The 24,202-nt window shown below is 49.8% G+C and overlaps 1 protein-coding gene across 4 annotated transcripts in view; it reads left to right on the top strand.

Annotated features, from left to right (window-relative positions):
* The window catches only part of CABIN1 (calcineurin binding protein 1), a 145,578-nt gene that overhangs the window by 46,934 nt on the left and 74,442 nt on the right, over positions 1-24,202 (top strand). For 3 of the 4 annotated variants that reach the window (XM_033098574.1, XM_033098577.1, XM_033098576.1), the window contains 8 exons: positions 3,119-3,234; positions 9,534-9,695; positions 10,856-11,062; positions 11,247-11,392; positions 13,760-14,021; positions 16,193-16,453; positions 19,617-19,768; positions 21,428-21,606. In XM_033098574.1, coding sequence (XP_032954465.1) covers positions 3,119-3,234; positions 9,534-9,695; positions 10,856-11,062; positions 11,247-11,392; positions 13,760-14,021; positions 16,193-16,453; positions 19,617-19,768; positions 21,428-21,606 — 1,485 coding nt within the window. The remainder of the gene's footprint in view (positions 1-3,118; positions 3,235-9,533; positions 9,696-10,855; positions 11,063-11,246; positions 11,393-13,759; positions 14,022-16,192; positions 16,454-19,616; positions 19,769-21,427; positions 21,607-24,202) is intronic. The other variant, XM_033098575.1, reaches the window with a different exon arrangement.

Here is a 24,202-nt window from a genome sequence, read left to right as displayed (position 1 = left end):
CTCTGTCCACATTGGAACATTGAGGGAAGATGGTAAGTTGACAAAATCCTGGGAAATATTGTTACTATTCTCATTGATAGAGAACGGGCTGCTGGGGGAAGGCCCTCCATGTCTCCTTGGGCCTGGCAGTGGCGGGAACGGCTGCTGGGTCCTGCCATCTTCCAGGGACTAGACTGTGTTGAGGGAAGGGGCCCAGAGATAAAACATATTCAGGGCCGGGTGGTGAGGGGCCTGGTGTAGGTCATTGTCACATATTCAGTTCTCTGGAAGCAGATACTCAGACAGTTTCTTAGGGATCACTGATTGTGAAAGGAAGGAGTGGGGAGCAGGATGGGACAGAGAGGAGTCCAGCCGTGATGCAGGCCTGACAAAGCCTTGACCCAGAACAGGGAGCTCTGGCGTAGGGAGTTGTCGTACCAGGTGGGATGGAAGTAGCCTGGCCTTTACACTTGCATCTCACGCAGTCACTGGATGTGAGCTCCTGCAGGAAGTACATGGCCTTGGGTGAGGGGGTCTCTACAGGTGCAGACCCTGAAGAAACTGACAGCTAAGGGCTGTCTGCTGATTGCACTCGTCTCACCAGGCAGCAAGTCCTACCTTAAAGGGGATCTCAGAAGAGAAAACAAAACCTAGGTCCCCCAACAACGACTGCACACAGCCCTACTCAGGCGATTTCCCTTTTTCTACCTCTGCAGACACAGGCTACGGAAAAATGGATTGAGGATATGCTTTACAAGTGTAGCTTTAAGGAAAGATCTTATGTGGGAGAGTGCTCCAGAAAATTCATTCATGATGTATTAGAGCACTTACATAGTCTGGAGGGACTGCGTTAGCTGGCCGTGAGCAGGATGGAAGGAGATGACATGGCAGATATTCCAACATGGAGCCCGCTCCTCACCCCACGTGGGGGACGAGAAGGAAAGACAGAATATACTATGCAAAACACAGGTGAACTTCGTCTGGAAGAAAACATACACCAAGGAGCAGAGGCAGAGGCCCTGTAAATGATTTGCACAAGAAAATGATTTATTTAAAAATTTGAGCTGATACGTTGAAATGAAAAGGAAAATTACGGAACTAAGGGAAAACACTGCAAACCAAATCTCACCGTTATAAACTAGTAAACCAAAACAGAAAGAAGTAGAATGAATACAACTGAAACGGGAACAAGTGGATGCGATTAAGAGCTAAGAGTGCTGGAAAGAAGATACAGATGTGGAAAACAAAGATGGTCCAGTGTGAGGATAACGGTGCCCCTGATGGAAAGACTCCAGCACTGAAACAGAAGCAACCAACCCAGTATCAACACAGGAAAAATTCTCTGAATTGTAATAAAAACTGGATCTGAAGATTCAAAGTATATAGTATATACCAAAAAAAATTTGGTATATAACAATCTATATCAAGATAAATCTTGATCAAGGATCTACTTGAAGAATAAAGATTGTTTTAGATTTCTAAACTAAGGTAAAAAAGCAGTTTATGGTACAAAAGAATGAGACTGACTCATTTCTGTTTTCTCCATAGCAGCATTCAGTACAGTTGGGACAATGATCTGTATGTCTACACAGTTTTCAAGGAAAGAAAGTGTGACCTAAGACATCTAGCCAAGTTGTTTGCAATTATAGTGGTAACAGACATTTATAAACAGGGATTTCAGCTCCTGCGAGTGCTTCTGAAAAATGCTACTGGGGGATGAAGTCAGTAAACCAACATGAGTCAGAATGAAATTCCTGAAGAATGAAAAAGCCATGGGAAAGAACTTGCAGTGAGCACCAAATCCATTTAAAATTGGAATTGAGAGAAAGCCACTGGGCTAATTATAGTTGCTGAACAGAATGTAAATGTTATAAACCTTGAGGCATTACAAAAAATATGCACAACAAAAACTGCAAGGTGGGGGAAAGCAGGAAGTGTTACCAGGCTATCACTCATCTTGTATAGTAGTCATTTAATGTTGTTGAAGTGGGAGCTAAAAAACCCATAAAAAATTGAATGACTTGAACTTCTTAATGATTTCTGACTTTTTCTAACCAGTGTGTTTCATACTGGGATTGACCAAGAGTAAAAAGAATGAAATAAATTTCATGAAAGATCCCTATTCCACTGGGTGTGATCACTTTTAGTATTTTCTATTCTAATGTAGTCTGTTCTAATACTCTTTAAAAATGTTAGTTACAAGCCCCCTAATGGGTTATGGCCCAGATTTCGAAAACAACGAAGAATGTTTTCTGGCAGGCCCGGTGGCCCGAAGGCTCCTGGTTCGATTCCCACATGGGCCAGTGGGCTCTCAACCACAAGTTTGCCAGTTCAACTCCTCGAGTCCCGCAAGGGATGGTGGGCAGCACCCCCTGCAACTAAGACTGAACACGGCACCTTAGGCTGAGCTGCCGCTGAGCTCCCGGATGGCTCAGTTGGTTGGAGCGCATCCTCTCAACCACAAGGTTGCCGGACCCTGCAACTAGCAACGGCAACTGGACCTGGAGCTGAGCTGCGCCCTCCACAACTAAGACTGAAAGGACAACAACTTGAAGCTGAACGGCACCCTCCACAACTAAGATTGAAAGGACAACAACTTGACTTGGGAAAAGGCCTGGAAGAACACACTGTTCTCCAATTAAAAGTCCTGTTCCCCTACCCCCCGCAAAAAAAAAACAAAAAAAAACGAAGGGTCTTTAAAGAAACTGGTAACAGTCCTAGTGGTGAACAAACATTTAACTAAAATTTGGTAGTTCATTTTTCTTCTGTAATATTCAAGTAGACCTAAGTATAAGAATTTTTGATTTAAGACCTGGTGTACGTAGGCTGGGTTCCATTGTTATAAATTATTTCTCTCTTTTAAGATGTCTCATGTGTGCCCAGAAAGCTGCGTCCAGTGATGTTCACCAAATGTCAGCATTGGTGGATGAAGATTCCTCCTTTATACTTTCTGTATAATTTGAATTGCCTAGTAAAGCTAGTCAAGTCATTACTTATTTAAAAAGACAAAAAGGAAAGAAAGAAAAACCTGTGGCTACCTTGGTAAAGACAGCAAAGCCCCCAAAGGAGAGACCGAGCCGTGCAGCCCCTCCAGTGTCCCTGCACTAACTCACTGTCCGTCCGCCTGCTCTTTCCCCAGTGATGTCCGAGTCGTCCCTGCTCCCGGCCTCCCTCATGCTGCTCAACACGGCCCACGAGTATTTGGGCCGGAGGTCCTGGTGCTGCAATTCCGATGGGGCTCTGCTGCGCTTCTACGTAAGTGCCGCTGACGCTTGCCTGGCCTTCCCCGGCGGGGGGGCCCGCTGTGCTGCTTGGCGTCACGGTGTGCGCGGATGTGACTACTCAGAGTTGCCAGAAAATCTGCATTTGGTGTCCTGCACACCTGGGGCTCGGGGGCGTTCTGGACCTGGCCTTGAACTGCGGGTGGATTTACATCCGCTAGTCGTTACGTGTCGGGCACAGGGCCAGGCCTTCAGTAGCAATTTTAGAAGTAAGTACTGCATCACCACTTTCGACTGAGTCCTGTTTGCCAAGCACCACTCGTCATACCAGGTAGTTGCTCAATCAGTAGCTGTTGCGTTCATTCAGTCAGTAAATCCTTAGCACGAATACACTGCCTCTCCTTTGCCAGCTGTGATTGACTGGGCTTCCTGGCGATAAGTAGGATGATCCCTGTCCCCAAACCTCACTGTGAGTGCGAGGCCACGCAGCCCTCAGACAAGTTGCAGAGCACAGGAGGGGCGCCTAGCACGGCTGGTAATGGCTGTTAATCAGCCTGTTAGTGGACCATAGCCACACCCCTCACTTACATATGAATATTAAGCATGGCTGCCTTTGCAGTCCTCAGGGCTGGGCAGGGTTGAGTAGCTGTGATAGAGTCCATATGGCCTGCAACGTCTAAACTATTTACTACCTGGCCCTTTAGGAGAAGGTTTGCCGACCTCTGCTCCGTAGCCCTTCAGTGAGCATACCCTCTCCACAGCCGCAGTCCTCCGCAGCCCCTCCCTGCATTCTCCTCGGCCCTGTACTTTCTCCAGGGATCTCACCACCAGCAGCATGCCATATCATTTAGTTATTGTTTCTTGTGTGTCTCTTCTCCATTGAAATGTAACTTCCCCGAAGGAGGAATTTTTGTTAGTTTTGTTCACTGCTGGATCCAAGTACCTAGGACAGCATCTAGCTCTTAGAAGATGCTTAATAAATACCGGTTGAGTGAATGAGAGACTTAAGAATATGTATAGAGCTCATGTACATGGAGGGCTTGACAGTTTGCAAAGCACTTGTGCCGAGAACCTGGAGACTTGGCTAGGAGACCCGTCTGCCTGGCTCAGGGCCCTAGAGCTGGTTAGTCTCCAAGAAGGGTTCCAGCCCCAACTGCAGATGCCTGAGTGTCTGCCCCACCCTCTGAGCTCCAAGAGCCTCCTGCGTACTCTCCCTGGGTCAGTTCCATGCTCCAAGACCATTTATGGAAGAATTGTGCCAGACTGAGTCTGTAATGCTGCCCAGGAATCAATGCCTCCCTCTGCCTGTCTTCTGCCAATTAGAGAGTGCGGGGACACGCTTTACTTCCACAGGGTCACCTCCATAAGGCAGTCACCCTTATGCTGATTAGGGGCAAGCTGAGAATGAGTTAGCACCTTGGCAAGCTGGTGTCCAGAGGCAGTGGCACTGAGAAGGAAGGGCAGGCTGAAGGGGCGATAATGGGATGTTCTACTTCCGGTTTTCCTTAGTCTGTGTCTTTTTTGGTGGAGCATGAATTCTAGCTGCCAGAATCTGCCAGTTGATTTTGGGGGAGTAGAAGTGATACGAGTATTGCCATGTTTCATTTTATAGCTCCTAATTTTCCTGCCTAACGTCCAACCTTTAGATCCTCTGACTCCTGCAGCAATTTCACCTTTGCAGACATGGCGCCTGCTTGTTAACTCTTCAGGGCCTGACCACCCCTGTGCCTTCTGTCTGTCACACTCTCCCCCAGGACCTGCATGGCTGGCTCATCCTTTCCTTCCTGTCCTGCAGGTCTTAGATCAGAAGGCACCTTCTCGAAGAGATCTTCCCTGGCCCCACCACTCTGTCCCATCGACTGCTGTGCAGCCCTGCTATCTGTTTCTATGTCATCACATACCCCTCTCCCAGCAGATGGCATTCCAGAGACCAAGGACCTTTTCTGTTTTGTTGTCTGAAACATCCCTAAGGCCCTGAGCAGTGCCTGGCATAGATTACTACTGCCCAGTTGATGTTTCTTGAATGAATGAATGAACAAACATAAAAACATTCATTCACTGATTCGGAAATGCTTGTTAAGCACTCATCATTCGGAGTACTGTGGGGCTCAGGAAGGCGATACTTTATCACTGCCTCCTGTTGTGGCCCCAGGTTTGTGCTCTGCCGGGAAAAAGGCCTGTATCATGAGAGTGCTTTGTGGTAGACATAGGGAGACCTTTTGTGTAGATTGTTTTCTTGGATAGAGTAGGAAAGTTCTCTGTGGTAGAAATCTTGGATCTCATCTTTTCTTGAGTTAGTGTTTTGTTTTTTTTTCGTTTGTTCTGTTTGGGTTGATGGATACTTGTCCATTCATCCATACTCTGCTCAAATGGCCCCTCAAAAGTTAATAAAGGTGGAACCTTTATTAACTTTTGGGCAGTCCCTCTTACACTGTCTGCCACTACCCAGATTGTGTACACATTAACCATCTGCTGTATTTGCTGCAAACTTGTCTTCTAATAGAAATAAAAAGTTACATGCTCTTTATTACCTTCCCTCCCTCTCTTGAAATTGGTGTGTATCTTGTTGGCCATGTTTTTATATCTAACGATTGCATATTATTGTATATCAATAAACAATGCATGGGTTTTTAAATTTTACACATATAATGTAACCTCTTGCAGCTTGCTTTATTCATTTCAATTCACTGAGATATATTCACATTGATAGAAAAAAATCTGGTTCATTCATTTTAATTTTTTTGTAGGATCCTAGTATGTGAGTATACCAGAATTTACAACTTTTTATTACAGAAAATTCCAAACATATATTAAGGTAGAAATAATAGTATAGTCAGCCCATATACAGAGACCATATACTGATCAATAATTATTAGTGTACAATATATAGTCACTCCCCCATCTAACCCTCCCCTGGCCCATCCCACATTATTTTGAAGCAAATCTTAGCCATTATATCACTTCAGCTGTAAATGTTTGTTACCATAATGTTTTAAATCTTTTCTTCTAATGGTGGCATTAAGGTTTTATCCATTTTTTGTGTTGTAAGCTGTATTATGGTTAACATCTGCCAACAAATTGTTTTATGTGTACACGTGAGAGTTTCTCTAGTATGGATTCCTGTAAAAGAAATTACTAGGTCACAGGTTTGCACATGGTCAGCTTTAAAGACGGTAATTTTTAAATTGTTCTCCAAAATGCTTGAACTAATTTTATACTTTTGATGTCAGTAAGGGATTTCCCACACATCCTTGTCAGCCCTACTTACTATAGACTTAAATGTTGATGCCTGTTTGAGAAAGTGAAATGATATTTCATTGTTCTTAAGTGTTCTTTTTTTTTTTTTTTAATTCTGGTTGTTAATAAGGTTGAGAATCTTTGTATGTTTATGGGTCCTCTGATTTCCTTTTTGGTAATTTGCCTGTTCATATAATTTGTCCATTTTTCTATTGGATTGTTTTTCTTTTTCCTATTGATTTGTAGAATTCTTTATGCACTCTGAATTCCAGTCTTTTGTCTGATATATGTTTCACTAGTTTTACATGTACATTGTGTTCTATTACTATGCAGTTTTATGTGGCGTGCCTTTTAACTTTGTGTATGGCATTTGTTTTATAGAATTTAAAAAATCTTAATGTCAAACATGTCAGTCCTTTCCGTTATGGTTTGTGATTTTGTTTTGTCCTTTGTTTAAAAAACTATTTTCTCCCATAAGATTATAAAGATATCTCTATGTTAATCTAACAGTTCACTCTCAGTTTTCACATCTGGTCTGTATTTCATCTGGATTTCATTTCTGCTTATGAGATAAGGTAGGAATCCATTTTACATTCCATATGGATCACCAGTTGGTTTGTGCTATTGAAGAGTCTGTTCTCTCTGCACTGATTTGTCAGGTTCCCTCTGTCTTCTGTTCATACATGTGACGGTTTGTCGTTGGGCTCGGTTCTTTCTAATGGTTCAGGTGCCAACATATTGCCTTGGGGAGATCTTGATAACTGCTAGGATTAACCTACTTATGTACCTATTATTCACATTTTCTTGGCTATTTTTGTCCCTTTCCTCTTCCAAAACATTGTAAGATCAGTCAGGAAAATTTTCTGACCCTCCTCATCCCCATTGGAATTTGATTGGAATGGCATTGACCGCAGATTAATTTGGGGGAGCATTGTCATTTTTATGTCATTGAGTCTTTCCAGTCATGAACATAGTATATCTCTCCATTTTTTTTCAGGTCTTATATTTTCATGTATCTTCATATAGTTATATAATTTTCTCCTTAAAACTTTTATGTATGTTTTGTTAGATTTATACCTAGGATATTACATTTTTTTATTAGTGGTACCACAGTGTTGTTAATAGATATTTAAAAAATTAATTTTCCATTTTGCTTTTGCAGGCACCTAGGAACACTATTATTTTTTTCATTTTTTAAATTGGGGAATATTGGGAAACTGTGTTTTTCCAGGACCCATAGCTCCATGTCAAGTCATTGTTTTCAATCTAGTGGGAGGCGCAGCTCAGCTCCAGGTCAAGTCATTTTCAGTCTAGTTGTGGAGGGTGCAGCTCACTGGCCCATGTGGGAATCGAACCAGTGACCTTGGTGTTATGAGCGCTGTGCTCTAACCACTGGGCAAACCGGCCGCCCCAGGAACATTATTTTTAAAAAAAATAAGTTTCTCTTATTCACAGCTTCTTTGCTTATTGCTTTTATTAATTCTGGTAGGTATAGATTTCTTGAATGTTCTGTGTAGACAGTCATATCTTTATAGTTTGTTGTTTTTTTTCTTGTCTTATTCTCTTGGCCGGGGTCAGCAAAACTTTTTCTGTAAAAGGAACAGATAGTAAGCTTTTAGGCTTTGCAGGCCCACAGGGTTTCTGTCGCAACTACTCAGTGCTCTCAGCCATAGACAATCTGTAGACAATACGTAAAACCTTGTGAATGTTAAAATTTGAACTTCATATTTCAGGTGTTATAAAATACTGTTCTTTTGATTTTTAAAAAATCATTTAAAAATGTAAATGCTATTCTTAGCTCTGGGGAAATGGCAGGATTTTGTCCCATAGGCCATAGATTGTCATTCCTTATCTAGACTTCTCTCTCTCTCTCTCTCTCTCTCTCTCTCTCTCTCTCTCTCTCTCTCTTTGAGTAAATTATAAAATACTGTCTCTTTCTTCAGTGATTGTAGGTCCATTTAGATTTTCTCTTCAGTCAATTATATTTTGGAATAGTGTCCACATAACATAATGTTGTTCAAGGTGTTTGCTTATGATTTAAAATGCCTCTGTGGTACCTCTAGTTATGCCCCCTTAGTCATTGCTAAAATCATTTATTTGTGTTTACTCCCCCATTTAAAAAAAAACTCTTTTCTGAGGTTGATGTAAATTAGCTTTTTCATACTATCAGCTATTAGTTTATTGATGTTTTTCTCTTTGGTTTCTAGTTCATTAATTGCACTTTAGTATTTATTATTTCTTTTTATGTTTTTTTGGATTTACTTTGTGTTTTTTCTAACTTATTGAGGTGAATGCTTATTTCAGTGTTTATTCATCTAATACATACATGCACTGAATGTTATAATTTTTTCCCAAGTACATTTTTAGCTGTATACCATAATTTTGACATTTGGTATTTCGTATCTTTTTGTAATTGACTTCTAATTTTATTGAATTACATTCAGAGGACGTGGTCTGTATTATATCTTGTCTTTGGTATTTGTTGAGACTTGCTTTTTGTCTAGATTTGGTAAAAATCCCATGGATGCTTGGAAAAAATGTGTCTTTGTTAACAGTTGAGCATAACAACAGCCATTAGATCTGATATCCATCGATGTCACTTGTCATCTGTGTTGTTCACATCCCCTGTAATCCTCACTGATGTTTTTTTGTCTGAGAGAGATTTCCTCAGCCCTAATGGGATCTATCATCTTACATTATAATTTATAACTATTTAATTAACTGCCCCTCCATTGTAATCTGAGCTTCTTAATAGCAGGGGCTGTGTCACACTGTGCCAAGCACAGGAAGGGGCTCAGTAAATATTTCGGGAACAAACAAATGGCTAAATAAATGAGTAAGAAGTTTCCAGAGGGCATGTAATATCTCCTTCTAGCAGCTGGCAGAAGCTGAGTGGGCGCACTAGAAAGAAGGCAGCTTAGCAAGCCCCTTCGTAGGCCACTGCCAGAGCTGGGTCCAGAATGGCTCCCGTGAGGGTAACAGGTTCAACCGACATAGCCTCCTCATCTTAACAGAGTTGATAGAGCGGTGGGCTCCTTGGGAGCCAGGGAAGCTGGGGGCCCTCTTCTCAGGTGTCTCTACCCGCCCACCCACTAGGTACGGGTTCTTCAGAAGGAGCTTGCTGCGTCCACCTCTGAAGACACCCACCCCTATAAGGAGGAGCTGGAGACGGCCTTGGAGCAGTGCTTCTATTGCCTGTACAGCTTCCCCAGCAAGAAGAGCAAGGCCAGATACCTGGAGGAGCACTCAGCCCAGCAGGTGAGGCACTGCACCAGGCCCGCTGCACCGACCCATTCCGGGAAGAGCGTGGCTCGGGAAGCAGGGGCTCGGAGTGCTCCTGAGGATGCCGTTTGCCAACACGCAGCTCTGCAGTCTCAGGTTGGAGTTGCATCAGGACGAGAGAGGATGGCCTGATGTCTGATCATTGCACAAAGTAGCTTCGAAAGTGTTAACTAATCATTCAAGAATGCAGCATGGCAATTTTCAATAGATTTTCTTTTAACAATTTGGGTAATATGAATAATTCCTTAGAGGGTTTTCATTTTTTATTGTTTCGGTTTTCAGATCACTTTTGGGAGTGTTGTCTCACAGCTCATCAGTACTGTCAGTTATTCTCTGATCTTACAAATTCCAGTTCCTTTGGGCACGGCCCCTGCTGTGGTCCCCAGACAGAGTTCAATCCACGCCGGCCCAGGGCAACTGCTTAGTCAGTATTTGTTGACTGAGTGACAAATGGGGTGGCTGAGGTGAGGAGAGGGCCAAGTGGCCTGCGCTCAGTCCCCACCATCTGGCTTGGCCACGTGGACTCACAAAGTGCAGTCCTCGGTTTCCAGCAGTTTTCTTTTTTTTAAAATTTTTTATTGGGGAATATTGGAAAACAGGGCGTTTCTCCAGGGCCCATCAGCTCCAAGTCATTGTCCTTCAATCTAGTTGTGGAGGGAGCAGCTCAGCTCCAAGTCCAGTTGCCGTTTTCAATCTTAGTTGCAGGGGATGCAGCAAGAATTGAACCGGCAACCTTGTTGAGAGCTTGCGCTCTAACCAATTGAGCCATCCGGCCGCCCCTCCGGCAACTCAGCAGCAGCTCATTGTCTTCAATCTAGTTATGGAGGGCGCAGCTCACTGGCCCATGTGGGAATCGAACCCGCAACCCTGTTGTTGAGAGCTCGTGCTCTAAGCACCTGAGCCATCCGGCCACCCCTCCAGCAGTTTCCTTGATGCTGGTTCTCTTTTCTGCTCTTCAGACACTTGGGTTTGGGGGTTAGAGTGGGCATGCAGATTTTTCAAAGTAGACGGGGCTTGTTTTAGGCCCTCTAATATATTATAACTTCATCTTCACAGACACTGCGTTTTTGTGGAAGAACTTCCCCTTTGTGCTTTGCCTGGACCACACCATAATCTACCGTCTGTCTTTTTTCAAGGTGGACCTTATATGGGAAGATGCCCTGTTTATGTTTGAGTATTTTAAGCCCAAGACCCTTCCTGAATTTGACAGCTATAAGACAAGCACTGTTTCTGCTGACTTGGCCAACCTTCTGAAGAAAATTGCCACCATCGTACCTCGAACAGAGAGGCCGGCCCTGAGCCTGGACAAAGTGTCCGCCTACATTGAGGGGACTTCGGCTGAGGTAGGGGCTATGTCCTGTCACCTTCTCCTCCAGCAGCTGCTTCTGTGCCTTGGCTCTGCACCAGAAGTCAGGGCCTACAGGGCCTGTCCTGTCCTGTCCCGATGTGAAGGGTCCTGGATTCGCAGCATTTCTGGTCTGAGTCCCTGGCTCTGCCACCCCTTATCCTTGTCCTCTCACCCGCCAGGTGCCCTGCCTCCCAGAAGGGGCTGACCCCTACCCTCCAGTGGTGAATGAGCTCTACTACCTGCTGGCTGATTACCATTTCAAAAACAAGGAACAGTCCAAAGCCATCAAGTTCTACATGCACGACATCTGCATCTGCCCTGACAGGTGAATGGCTGGTGGCTGGGGCCAGTGACCTGGGTGTGGGGCCAGGCTGGTGCGGCAGCCAGGTGACTGCAGCTCAGCAAGCTCTTCTCTGCTCATAGCAAGGAAGCCAGGGAAGAAGGAATGACAGGATGGCTTAGCCTCTACAGTTATTAAGAAAGGCAGGTTCTCTATAAAAAGAAGTACAACGGAGAAGACCTCTTTCCAGAAGACTCCTGGGATGGGCAATGGGATCAAAGAAGGTCCGAGGTGTCCACCTGGGTCCTGACCTGCAGGGTAAGGATGTGCAGCCGGGCTCCAGCCTGTGGGCTGTGTGCCCCTTTCCAGCTCCTGCCCTGAGAAGTTGGGTGATGTATATATACTCCCGCTGCTTCTGCTGCGGTGTCTTCTAATTACAATTGTTGTCTCATTTGGGGGTGGGGGGGGGTGGGAGTGACAGAAACACTCAAGCAGGAGTTCTCTTTCCTTGCTCTGACACAGTGCGTTGCTGGCAGTAATGATAGTCACAACAGTAAATGTAGGAGAACCCCTTGTATAGGTGGCTCGTGCTTGCTTCCCACTGAGCCCTGGTGGCTCTTTCTTAAAATGTAGTGATTGGCCTGGTTGTCCTGAGGCCCCTGCTAAACTCATAAAGTTTGATTCGCTTGATTGAGTGGGAATATTTTCTCATGGCTGCCACACCTAGGAGGTAAACCTTTGGTCAAGGTCAAAATGAGGCCACCCTCTGAGGCTGACCTTTGTCTGAAGGGTCCAGGGTGGCATCTGTAGGTAGCCTTTCTGGAAGTAGTCGGGGCCAGCCTATGGCCTATGGTGGCTGCCATCGAACCATGGGTAAGCCACCCGTCAGGGGAACTGGAGATTGCACCTTGTCATGATCCACTTGTCCATGGGGAGAAGAGGCTGGCATCTGAATGGAGAAGCCAATTTGCACAACTTCCACAGCTTGTGGGAAAGGTTCTCCCAGACCCCCTGTTGCGCAGCCGATGGTTTCCTTCAGGCAGGGAGCCCTGTGCTGGTGGCCCTGGCTGTCCTCGCCGGGGTTGCTGTGGACCAGTGTGGTGGAGCAGACCCACACTCGGGCTGGCTGATCGCTCACTGTGCGAAGCAGTGAGGAGGCATTGCTGCCTCCACATCTGAGAAATGAGGGTGATCACACCTGCTTGTCCATGGGGAGGTAGGAGCCTGGCGTCGCATCTCTCACCTGACAGCCCCTCAGTCAATGACGAGAGGGTTACAGCGGCTCAACTGGGCCTTCCTCCAACCTGCACACCCAGCTGTTCAGAGAGTATCAACCCATCAGGCCCAGCCCACCCAGAGCCCCAGTGGAGAGGTGAGGTCTCCTGTGAGGACCTGCCCCAGGGCCAGGAGGGACTTGGTGGCCTGGCCTAGGCCTCCTTCATTCTGGCCCAAACAGGCCAACTCCAGGGGAGCTGGGCCCAGTCTTATCTTCTGTGCTAGCCAAAATGGAAGCTTGGATACTGTTTTTTTTCCTTTAAATCTTCTGAGCCCACTGCATACAGGTGAAGCCCACAGCAGATGGCTAAGTGGATGGATAGTGGAGTGTTCTAGCCGCAGTGTTTGGTGGTTCCTGTGGGAACACAGAGTCTGTGAGGATGCTCGGGACTGGTTGCTTCTCCTCTTGCTGAGCTGGAAGTGGCCCAATTTGGCCAGGCATTTTGTAGAGTGGCATTTGGGGAGGGGGAGGCTGGGATAGGCCCCAGTGCAGCTCATCCCCACCACTAAAGAAACAATTCTGAGCCCAGTGCCAGGACCACGCCTGCCCTGCACGAGTAAGAGCCCAGGGCACAGACTCTGGACACTTCCTCCTTCGGAGTTCACAGTGTCACGGGCCCTTAGGGCCCCAGTGTCCCTATACGTCACCACTCTCCGAGTGTGGACTGTGTACTGCTGTGCTAGAATCAGGAGCAAGGCTCTTGGTAGGAGCACACAGAGGAGCTTTTTAAGTTTTCGTGGTGATGTATCTGTCTGTGTTGCTGGTTGCTTGTATTCGTGACAGGCGGTAGCGGTTTCCATTGTGGTACGCCTGCGGGCACAGGGGCAAGCACCGATGTGGTCTCTTCCTGTAAGGCAAGGGAGGGCAAAGGGGGTTGCTGTAGGCCCCAAGGTCACCTTGGGGCAGAGAGCAGGATAGAGGGGTGGGGTCGGTGTCAACCTCCCCTTCAGATGGTGGGGACCATGTTAGGGAGCATCTGCCAGGGCCAGGTCTTGTCACACTGGGGAGCTTCCTCTCTTAATTCCCTGGTCTGGGATCTAGGTTCCCATGGTGCCTTGCCCTCCGGGCTGTCATGTCTGCAGTGCTGTAAGGGCAGTTCTCTGGTGTGTTTACTGGTGCTTTTGTTGTGACCACAGATTCGATTCCTGGGCAGGCATGGCCCTGGCCCGGGCCAGTCGCATTCAGGACAAGCTGAACTCCAATGAGCTGAAGAGTGATGGGCCCATCTGGAAGCATGCCACGCCTGTCCTGAACTGCTTCCGGCGGGCTCTGGAGATCGACAGCTCCAACCTGTCCCTGTGGATCGAATACGGCACCATGTCCTATGCCTTGCACTCCTTCGCCTCTCGCCAGCTGAAGCAGTGGCGAGGCGAGCTGCCCTCCGAGCTCGTGCAGCAGGTAAGGTGGGGCACTGTGGAGGGGCTGCCATCCAGTTGTCTGACAAGCGTGTCCTCGGGTCGGCAAAGTTCTCTCCTGTCTGTTCTTTGCTCTTGTCCTCACAGCCATGCTGGGCGTTCATGGATGATTCTCCCCATGAGACCCGAGCCATACTGTGGTTAATGACAGCTTGGTCCCTGGTCTTGAGACACCGGGTCCGGTGTGGATGAATTCAGGGCCAGCTCTATGGCCTGAGGGAGGTACTTGAAATTCTTGCTGTGGTTTAGGCTGTATACAGGGTGACCACCGCTTCTCCATGGCAATACTGTCAGGGCCGACATCTGAGCCCGTCTTATGGGCCAGCCCTGGGCCAGGCACCCAGCCACGAGGTGAATGAGCTGCCATGCAGAGGGTGCACGTCCAGCTCTGAGGACGGTGAGGGCGTCTAGCAGAGCTTCTGACACAGGGCAAGCCCTCAGTGTCGGGCCCTCCTGTTCCTGTCTGAGGTGTTCTGGATGCAGAACCTATCAAGGACAGGAACACGGGCAGGGTGTGCTTTATGTGGGGCCGGGAGGGGCTCGGCCTCTTGGTGGGGATCTTTGTGGTCCCAGGGGACAGTCCCGTGGGGGGGCTTTTCGCGGTCACCCTTCCTTTCTCAGTAGGTAGCTGTGTGAGCCTCGATGGCAGAGCTGGGTGGACAGAGGGCTAGTGACGTGGTCAAAACCACAGGGCTACAGTGCAGTGCAAATAGAGGGACTCTGTAAATGGCTGCCTTTTACTTAAACAGATTTGCCTGAGAATCCCATTTGGGAGGAGATACGGTGGACTCAACTTGGTTTGTGCCATGTTTTGGCCCTGTACTGTGACTCTTGTACCGTGTTTCACCCAGTGATGGTTTCTTTATTCCTAGGTGGTAATTTTCTTTCCGCAGAAGTGTCTGGCAGAGCATTAGGGTAGCACCTAGGCTCCTTTGGGTCATCTCCAGGGTTATTGCTACAGGAGGGTCACAGAAATATGCATCCCTGGGACAGATGTCCATAGGGCAGCCTCCCCGTGCACAGTGCAGCATAGATGCTGTGTCCCTAGGCTTTGAACAGTGCCCTTGCCAGAGTCCAGTGCCCCCAGCCTCTCTTCTCCCCTCTTTGGCCCCTGAAATGAAATGAGAAGAGGCCACACCATGGAATGGAGGGGCCAGAGACCTGGGGTGCTCCAAACAGCTGATTCTGTGCCCGCCACAGGCAGTGTTCACTCCAACTCCCAGCCCAGGTGCTCTGGGATGGAGGGACGTGGGTGTACCTGATAGCTGACATTCTGCGTAGATAGCACCCAGGATGCTGGCCCCTTACACAGGGACTGGAAAGTTTTCTGAGTTGGAAAGCCTCTTAGAAGCTGCCCCTCTGTCCTAGCTGTTTCTGCGAACAGTGTGTGAGAAGGTGGCTGGAGGCACTGCTACAGATGCACAGGTTCCAAGTCCGTGGGGCTTGGATGGGACTCAGGAATCTGCCCTTTATAAGCACCCCAGGTCCCTCTGGAAGGGTGCGGGGAGAGGGGTAAGTCCTGTGGTGTCCCAGGGGTGTACATCCTCTCCAGTGCTGTTAAGCTGGGTGCTGGGTGCACGTCCTCTCTAGCTCTGCTTGCCCACCCTAATGAGAGGGTGAGAGAACAAGGTACCCACTGCCTGCTGTGGAGGCTCATCTCAGAATGTCACCCCTGGCTGCCTGGCCTTCTCAGCCTGGCGTGGCCGAGCTGCTGTTGGCTTGGTCCTTCTGGCAGTGATGGCCGGTGGCTCATGCAGCCTTAGCCCCATGCTGCCCTCCCCTCCCAGGCCCAGGGCCTCACTGCCACCACTTAGTCATAGTTAGGACCTTTAGAAGGGCGTCAGCAGGTACTTCATAAACTCGTCAACTGTTAGACACAGCAGGGGAAGGTAGAAGAAAGAACATGGAGCTGACACAAAGTGACCTGGGTTTCTGTCCAGTTCTGTGTCTTACTTGATGTGGGCTTCTGAGGAGTCCCCAGGCCTCTCCACACTTATTGTCCCCAGCTGTGAAATGGTGACAGGACTTCTCTATCTCAGGGTTACTGAGAGGATCATTAATTTGCAAACAAGGCGGCAGGACTTCCTACAGCATAAGGCACGATACCGTGCAGGTGTAGGCTGTGTGCCTAAGCCTAGCCTGGTCTCGTTACAGATGGAGGGCCGACGTGACAGCATGCTGGAGACAGCCAGGCACTGTTTCATGTCGGCAGCCCGCTGTGAGGGCGACGGTGACGAAGAGGAGTGGCTCATCCACTACATGCTGGGCAAAGTGGCTGAGAAACAGCAACAGCCGCCCACCGTTTACCTGCTGCACTACAGGCAGGCCGGCCACTACCTGCATGAGGAGGCCGCCCGCTACCCCAAGAAGATCCACTACCACAATCCACCCGAGCTGGCCATGGAGGCCCTGGAGGTGACACCGTGCTGGCCCGGGCTGGGGAAGCAGGGCAGGGGCAGGCCGGTCTCTCTGCCTCCCGGGGGATGGGACACGCGGTCCCAGTGATGGAAACTTCTCCGTGTTCAGCAGCTTTGCATGCAATTACATTAAAGCAGCCTTTCCTCTCTTTCTAAGGGGTGCTTACCATCCTTTCTGGGAGAGGGAGCGTTTTCTTTCCTCCCAGAAGAATCGTCTTTCCTCATTAGCACACACAGGTTTCTAGACCCTGGCTTGATCACATGAGTGCAGTGCCGCTTTCACCCCCTGCAGCCGGGCAAGAGGAGGACAGCTGCCCTTAGTTCCCGGGGCGCAGATGAGACATCTGGTGCCTAGTGAGACCGCGGGATGTGCCCAGAGCACCTGGCTTGGCAGGACTGGGGTCTTCCACTGCTCCTCAGGCGCAGAGCACTTGTTTATGCTTGGATTTGCTTTATGATTTCTGGAGCATTTCACACGACGCTCACCGATGCTCTGGCAGTGCTGTGAGGTGGGCTGGGTGGCTGTGACCAGCACACTGTGTAGGGAGGAAACCAAGGACGCGCCCTGGGTGTGGATCCAGATATGCTTCGCCCTTTCTGAGGCTGCGTGCCCAGCCCCCCCAGTCCACGTGCCCAGCTTCATGGAGTTTAGGGCAAAATCTGTTTGCTTGTGCCTTTTCTGCCTTTAAGTATTTTTTTCTGATTATAAAATTAACACATACGCATGGTTTTAAAAATATATAAGAATCAAACAGTTCACAAATTTTAAAATGAAAAGTTAAAGTCCCCAGTGAACCTAGTACCCCCACCCCAGTTGTACCCATGAACAGCCTGGGCATGTCCTTATCTTTCTAGATGTTTTTCCCCTATTAACATAGCTACACAATAACATTTTCTTAACATTTTGTAACTTGCCTTTTTCACTGGACAAGAGGTAGTGGAAGGAGTCGTGGGCAGCCTCCCCCATCCTGTGCCCTCTAGTCTGGCTGGGCATCCATGTATTTGCCCGGCCCCTTTTTCATGAGTTTGACCTTCTCTTCCGCTTCCTCCGTGACAAGGTGCAGGCAGGGCATGGACTTGCACACGTATCAGGGAGCACGCAACTGAGTACAGTTTTGACTCTTGAACGAGGAGCCTAAGGCTGCCAACTACCCATGCAATCGAAAATTCATGAGTACCCACAGTCGGCCTTCCAACTGCCAGTTGGCCCTTGAACAGCGTGGGTTTGAACTGCACAGGTCAATTGAATGAACTCTGGGGTCAATTGAAAAAAATCCACGTATAAGTGGACCTGCCCAATTCAAACCTGTGTTGGTCAAGGGAGGGTCACCTGTATTTCCAGGGGTCGTTTAACATTGGGTCAACAATATCCCATTGCCCTAAAAGGTTGTACTGATCTATGAACTTACCTGTTTTCCCTCAATCTAGCTAGAGCCTCAGTTTAATATTTGATAATCTTGTGGACAAGGAAAAAAGTCTCATTTTTTAAAAATGATTCATACTAAGTGGTTAATAGCAGCTGTTTTGGGGCCCCATTTGTGGGCAGGGTCACCATAAAGTGTGGAAACAACACTTCGTATAGAGCGTGTCTTCAGCAGTTTCGTGGTTGCTGCCATTCACAGCCCCAGGTCCACATCCTTTCCCATCACAGTTCTTTCATGCTTTCCACTTCGGGGATGAGAAGCCTGAAGCCCAGAGGACGGGTGGGACTTGCCCTCAGTCGGCAGCAGGAGAGTGGGGCAGCTGGGGCCGATCGCACCGAGCCCAGGGCTCTCACGGGGCGCCTGTGGCAGCACTGGACCTTCCTGCAGTGGGAGGTGGCCCGGCACAAAGGAAAATGACAGCTCTCTTACCTCCATGGTTTTCTCTTCGACTTGTGCCTCTGCTGCTACCTGATAGAGGCAATGAGCAGGCAGGATGGTGGCCCCGTGGGACCCAGGGACTTCCAGATGAGGAACCATGGCCTCGGCTGTGTGGACCTCTCTCCTGCAGCGCAGCACATCGGCTCTCAGGACAGCGGCACTCAGCTAGGGCATGTGTATATCTTGCTTTAAAAATGACATTTCTCTTCCCCTCTGCTGTTGAGCCCTCATTCAAAACACTTTCTCTGCCACTAGGAGAAATGTTGCCAGTTGGACACTTTGATCTCCCCCAAGTGTGGCCACCTGGGCATGCGTGGGTGCCTTGGAAGTTTCCTACATCTGAAAATGGAGTTGCTGGGCAAATTCCTCTGTGGTTCATGGGTGGACTGGAGGGACAGGGTCTCTGGGAATCTCTGTCTAAGATGCCCCCCTGAGAGTGCTGCCCAGGCCGGACCTCCAGGCATCTCACCCGGGTGTTTCCTTGGCGACATCTCTTGAGAACCACGTCTGGGTGAGGGGAGGCTGGTTCATCAAGGCCTGCAGCCACAGTGGTTCTCAGCCCTTGTGGCACCCCCCGTGCCATCTGAGGGAGCATGTGCCACAAGTGGGAGCCCACAGTGCACTCACCCCTGCGTGGGAAGGTCAGGCCAAGTTGCCTGTGGAGGTGCCTGTGTGTGGTGTGGCATTTGCTTGGGGACAATAAAGGACAGGAGACAAAATGGACCTGGGTTTAACCTGGCCTTGGGCAATTCACTTCACACATTTGCAAATGGATTCGAGGAAGTGAAAAAGAACAAACCCTGACTGACTCAGTAAGCCTCCTGCCCACCCTATAGCCGCTGGAGGGAGCTTCTTGAGGCCTATGATATCTGGCTTGCACAGGTGCTGAGATACAAACAGAAATCCAGCATACTGCTCACCTCAGAGCCCATAGTCCAGGGAGGAGACAGGTGTGGAGGCTCCCTTTCTGTGAGTGCCAGGAGAGGGGCACAAAGAGGGCAGTGAACTCCCTGGAGGGATGCAGGGCTGGTGAGCAGAGCTGAGGGGTTGCCACTCTCATTATCTTATCACCATGTGCCAGGGGTACTGGGTAAATGCTTAGGCTGGAGAATGCTGATAGCTTGTGTCCATTTGAATTGCTTTGAATGAGTGATATTGGCTGGTTTACAAGCTAATGGGAAAAGGCGGTGTGTGACGGCATGTCTTCCAGGTCAAGGGCCTGTTTCCTGCGTGGCTGACAGGCCTGTGGAACAAACCTGAGCACCTGGGAGGGCTGCTCACACCCGAGTGTCGTTCTAGGTGTACTTCCGGCTCCACGCCTCCATCCTGAAGCTCCTGGGGAAGCCCGATTCCGGGGTTGGTGCGGAGGTCCTGGTCAACTTCATGAAGGAGGCTGCAGAAGGACCCTTTGCCAGGGGCGAGGAGAAGAACACGCCCAAAGCCTCAGAAAAGTGAGTAGCCCGTTCTCACCCAGCAGCTTACCCCCTTGTACCCCAATGGTTCATTTAATGCAAGGTGGTGTTCAGGGGGTGCTGCTGAGTAAACCAGAGCTCGTGGAATCTCTGGATCTTATCTGGAGACTCCTGATGGCTGGGCCAAGGCATTTCTGTAGGACTTGAGAAGGAGAGGCTGAGTGTGCCCTCGGTCACCTTACCCTGTGGCCATTTCTGGCCCTCCCCATCCTCCACGGCACGGTCCCAGAGAGAAGCTGACCCCTTCCCCCTCCACACTGGGCGCAGCTCTATGCAGAACACTGTAGGAGAGCGGCTTCCACGCTCCCAGCTCTTGCTCCTGGGTCTTCTTCCAGGGCCTCTCCCAAGCGTGGGAGCCCTCTGAGGGCCTGGTCTGCTGCCCATTGTCCCGAGAAGCGGGGAGGGGCGTGGGCGGCATGGACTCTTTCTGTCGTGCCAGAGAGCTCAAGGGTGCTGGGGCCCTGCTGTGGTCCCTTCACTGGGCCTGGGACGGAACCCCAGGCCTCCCCTTGGCTGTGAGTTGTATCTGTGGCCCAGACTTTTTTGACCCCCACGTCCACATCCTGGAACTTCAGCTCCGCTCGCCCATCTCTGGGCCCTTGCCTGGCTGGGTACTGTGCAGGGCCAGCTGAGTGCCAGAGAGACCAGCACCCGGGCCCCCTCCTCGAGAACAGGCTTACGGGGAAGAAGAGCACACACGTGGCAGGTCACACAGGTGGACACAGTGTGCCTAGAAGTTACGGATATGTATTTTTCAGTCACAAAGGGCCCCCAACTTAGTGAGGTCAGCTTTTATTCATCCTAATTCTTTTTCAAAAAATTTAAAAGTTATACAAGTAAAATATGAATATATTCTAGGTACAGAAAGTTCTGTCAGTTTATAAACATATGGACTAAAATATGTCAAACCCCCTCTCCTCCCCAGAGTTAGCCACTATTCAGTTTAGTTTTTCAAATTATTTTCTGTTCATTTACACACACTTAGATGTACACCTGCAATTATAGAGTTTCTTTTATTTTATCAAAACAAACTACTGAAGGTTTTGTTTTAGAGTTTTCTTTTTCCTCGGTAATGGGTCTGGGACCCAGTCCACAGAGATGGTACCCCGTTCTTTCTAGTGGCTGCCAGTGGTCTGTGGCTCCGTCTTATTTCATAGCATGGATGCACCTGCCGTTTTGAGCAGTGTTGCAGCAGATATCCTTGTGCGTTGTGAGCATGGAGTAGTGAATCCAGATATTTTCTCTGTGCACTACTCGATTAATCTGTCAGCCTCAGGCGTCGTACAGAGGGGTACTAACTTGGTGTGGAGGGTGCTGAAGTGGGCACTTCCGAGACGGGGCTTGTCAGCTCCCCCATAGTCTCTGTGGCCCGAGATCTGAGACACCTGCAGAGCCCAGCCATAGAGCCTGAGTGGGTGGTATGGGGGCAGCTCCTTCAGTGCCCCGGAACACCAGCCAGAGGTCCGTGGGTGTGGGGGTAGGGGGCTGTGGGAACAGCCCGCCCTGAGAAGGGTGGTAGAGGCCCTTGAAGGGAGTGTGGGGATTTGGCAGCTGGGAAGGACACTGTCCCAGGCTAGCACACATCTTATTTCATTGTGATACAGAGTCTCACCTGTACCCCAACACTCTGCCCCGCAGGGAGAAGGCCTGCCTGGTGGACGAGGACTCCCACTCTTCAGCTGGGACACTGCCGGGCCCCGGAGCCTCCCTCCCTTCCTCCTCTGGCCCAGGTCTGACATCCCCACCTTACACAGCCACTCCGATTGACCACGATTACGTCAAATGTAAAAAACCCCACCAGCAGGCAACGCCGGACGGTACAGTCCCTGTTCTCCCTACTGCCAGCCCAGGGCGGCACGCCAATCAGGGGGCGGGAGCTTCGGGCGATGAGGCGCTTTGTTTTGGTGAGGGGGGGTGCTGGGTCTGGGGTGACACGGGCAATGTTGCGGCTGCTCATTAACCTCATGGACTCACGGTGATTCTGTGCTTCCAAGACATGCTCAGGGTTGCCACCTGCCCGCTAGCCCACCTGGGAGCCAGGGTGGGTGGGGCAGGCTTAGGTTCCTTGTCTCCCTGAGCCTGCATTTTCCCACCTGCAAAATGGGGACGTTCAAGAGCAGTAGGGAGACTCCATAGCTGTCTGTGTCTGCAGGCTGCCAGGAGCGGCTCCTGTGCAGTCAGCTGCATTGTTACTGAGGCCATGGAAGGGCCGTGACTGGGGCTGAGGCTCTCACGCCTGGGAAGCCAGATACGGTCAGCTGGGACCGTGTACAAGGCTACCCCATGTGGGATGGGGCAGGTGGCGACTGTTCAACCACATTCCTTATTAATATTAGGAGGCTCGCATGCTGACCTCGTAGCTTGACTTCTTTATGTTCTCACGTTTACAGTGAAAGCTAGTGGCAGAGTATTTGCTGGAATGAGCCAAATTGGTGGACTTAGAGGGCCATTAAAGTGGAGCCCTGGGGAGATAGTGGCAATGCTGAAAGACACCCAGGCTTCCACTCACATGTCGCTCATCTCATCGGGGCTGTGGGGGAAACGGGCCTTGCTCTGCCGTCCCCAGGGCAATGGGACACCCCTAGCCACCCAATGCATGGGTTCCTGGAGAGCATGGACATCGTCAAGTGAGCAGGGGTAAGAGCGAGTTTAGAGAAGAGCTGGCAGAGGGTGACAAGTGGCAGTGCTTGACTTCTCTGGGGCTGGGGGGAAATTTGGTGACCTGAGAAGCAAGGAGATTGCAAGTATCCCCTCCTGGGTTCAGTTTGGCTTGCAGTGTGTGTGTGTGTTGAGAGAGAAGCTGTGGATCCAAGTGTGTGCTGTGTAGCTCCATCCCCTCCCTCTGGTCCGGCTCTTGGACCCTTCCTGATTGCCCCAGACGTGTGAGCAGAGATGGAATGACCGGCCTGCCTGCTCCTCCACGCTTCAATCCTGCGTACATTCCCGATGCAAAGCTCTTCCCTCTTCTTATTTAACTCAAGTTAAACAGAAAAACTACCCTATCCCCAGCCTTCTACTCATGGGGATTTATTTTGGAAAAAAATCCCTGCTCTGGGAATTCGTTTCTGCCCGGTTCTTCCTGTGAGGCTTTAGCACCATGCTGGTTTTCTGAAGAGAGAACTGCTTCTTGCGGTCATCCACGGGCCTGGGGCTGGCACCCTCCCCAGCCCTGTAGGCTGCAGCCGAGCTCAGGCAACAGGAGCCCACAGAACTGAGTACGCCTCCCTGGTGTGGGCACCCCTGGGAGCAGAGAAGGAGGGAGGCAGGGCTGCCTCAGAAAGGGGCCGTGACACCACCCAGCCATCCCATGTTGGTGCGCACGTACACTTGAAGCTTTGGGGCTCAGTGCTGGTGTGACCTGCCCTGGGTCCAGCAGGGTTATTTGTTGTGGAAGTTTGCAAAGGGAGCCACAAATGAGCTCAAACACTATTTGAATGGTTGTAAAAAAAACTTTTTTCAGAGCGATTCCTATCAACAATATGGAGCCATCGAGATCCCGTGGCCTTCCTTTGCTCAGTCCCAGCCCATATGCTGGGAAGCCCCCACTGGCCAGACTCTGCTCTGCCCAGGCCCGGCTGCATGGTGCTGTCAGAACTCTCACCTCCCTCACCTTGGAGAGAAAGCAGTGTCTGCAACATGAAAGTGTTTTGGGCCCTAAAATAACTGTGATCTTAGAATGTTAAAGTAGTCCTTGCAGCAGCTGCACTGGCTCCTGGGGAAAGGCCCTGGCTCAGGCAGAAGCAGCAGGTTGCTGGTGTCAGGGGATATGCTGGGAGCCTCAAGGGTCCACATGATACACCTCTGCTCCCATCTCCCGTGACCTGGCCAGGGCTGGCCGACCGGCCCTGGGAGAGCATGAGGCCTGAGACCAGCCTCAGGTGTCCTGTTGGAGGAGGGGCATTAGCGCTCACTCCGGGCCAGAGCGGAGCCCTGGTACAGATGATGAGAAGCAGTTCAGGGACCTGCTCGACGTCAGACAGGGAGGCCCGAGCGGAGCGGGCCTTGGAGTCAGGAGGATCGGAGGTCCATTCCCAGCTCCGTTGCTTACTTGCTCAGCAACCTTCGGCAAAGGACTTCATTCACTTCTCTGAGCCTGTTTCCTCACCTGTATGGGGGTCAGGTTTTCCTCAAGGATATTAAACAAAGGTGCCTGCCTGTCATAGCTGCCTCTTAGATGTAGTCATCCATCCCCAGGCCATCGGAGGCTGGCACGGGGACCAGGCAACGCTGCATGGCAGGAGGAGCCCAGGCTCTGGGGCCAGTCACTCTTGATTTGGACCCAGCTCTCTCCAGCCAGTCATGTGGCCTCAGAAGAGGGGCAGGCAGCATCTTTGGAAGCAGCAATCTCCGAGTGGGCCTGGGCCTTGGGCCTTCTGGGCCCTGGTCTGCACCAATGGAGCCTGTCAGAGGCTA

Source organism: Rhinolophus ferrumequinum, chromosome 25 (genome assembly GCF_004115265.2).
Source record: "Rhinolophus ferrumequinum isolate MPI-CBG mRhiFer1 chromosome 25, mRhiFer1_v1.p, whole genome shotgun sequence".
Classification (NCBI taxonomy): Eukaryota; Metazoa; Chordata; class Mammalia; order Chiroptera; family Rhinolophidae; genus Rhinolophus; species Rhinolophus ferrumequinum.
The sequence above is the reverse complement of the archived record's forward strand: the minus strand, read 5'-3'. Positions and strand labels throughout refer to the sequence as shown.